At 39.1% G+C, this 909-nt stretch overlaps 1 protein-coding gene across 1 annotated transcript in view; it reads right to left on the bottom strand.

Annotated features, from left to right (window-relative positions):
• Positions 1-909, bottom strand: part of LOC118418879 (prolyl 4-hydroxylase subunit alpha-3-like) — a gene marked incomplete in the record, with an annotated part of 7,518 nt that overhangs the window by 5,375 nt on the left and 1,234 nt on the right. The window contains 1 exon segment of the mRNA XM_035824994.1: positions 397-548. Coding sequence (XP_035680887.1) covers positions 397-548 — 152 coding nt within the window.

The following is a 909-nucleotide window of genomic DNA, read 5'->3' as shown; positions in this document are numbered from 1 at the left end:
GACATTCTACGAAGGAAAAAATGGAACGAGACATTAAACTGCTGTTCTCCTTCTTCCTTACAAACCACCAAACCACTTCCCTACAAGGAGACATAACCTGTTTACTTTATCAGTTTGCACCCACCTATCAACAAACAAACAAACAGACATAGAGATAGGAAAGCATACACACACACGCGCACGTGCTAACACAAACACACACAAACACACACAACACACACACACACACACACACACACACACACGCACACATACTCACACACACAGAGTACATACAGATTATGTACACATACATGCACACACTGTTCAAAGAAATGAAAAAGAAAGAAAAAGACCTAACTCGATAGATCTTGTGGTACAATTGCATCGTTACATCTAGGCTATGAAAACTCGTACCGATCAGATCTTGAGCCTGTTGAAAGATGTCCTCCATATGATTTTGACTTAGTCGCTTGATCAACAGGTAGGCTCCAACCGGATGGTGGGCGAAGTGTAAGGGGTCATCCCGAGTCGGATGTAGCCAGCTATCCTCATAGCTGTCCACGAAACTGGAAATCAGGATGAAAACAAACATGTGGATTGTTTTCCGGCTACCTCATTTTGTGAATATATATATATCATGACATGCGGTACGTTTATCATGACGTACGGATAGTGTATAAGATTTACAATGGTTTAAGATTTTAGTTACAAAGCTTGTTACTGAAAATTCTTTCATGAAAAAGTCTGTTCTCATCAACATCGCCGGGAAATTCAAAAGAAAATCAGCCCTACTATACTGTAAGTAAAAAAATCGTCAGATCACCATAGCATTCATTCTAATGCATTTTGTTTCAATGATTTCAAATCAAGTACTACCTGATATTCCCAAGTAGTGCTTATGGCCGTCATTTAAGTAAATATCATTTA

The sequence above is a fragment of the Branchiostoma floridae genome, chromosome 7, assembly GCF_000003815.2.
Source record: "Branchiostoma floridae strain S238N-H82 chromosome 7, Bfl_VNyyK, whole genome shotgun sequence".
Classification (NCBI taxonomy): Eukaryota; Metazoa; Chordata; class Leptocardii; order Amphioxiformes; family Branchiostomatidae; genus Branchiostoma; species Branchiostoma floridae.
The sequence above is the reverse complement of the archived record's forward strand: the minus strand, read 5'-3'. Positions and strand labels throughout refer to the sequence as shown.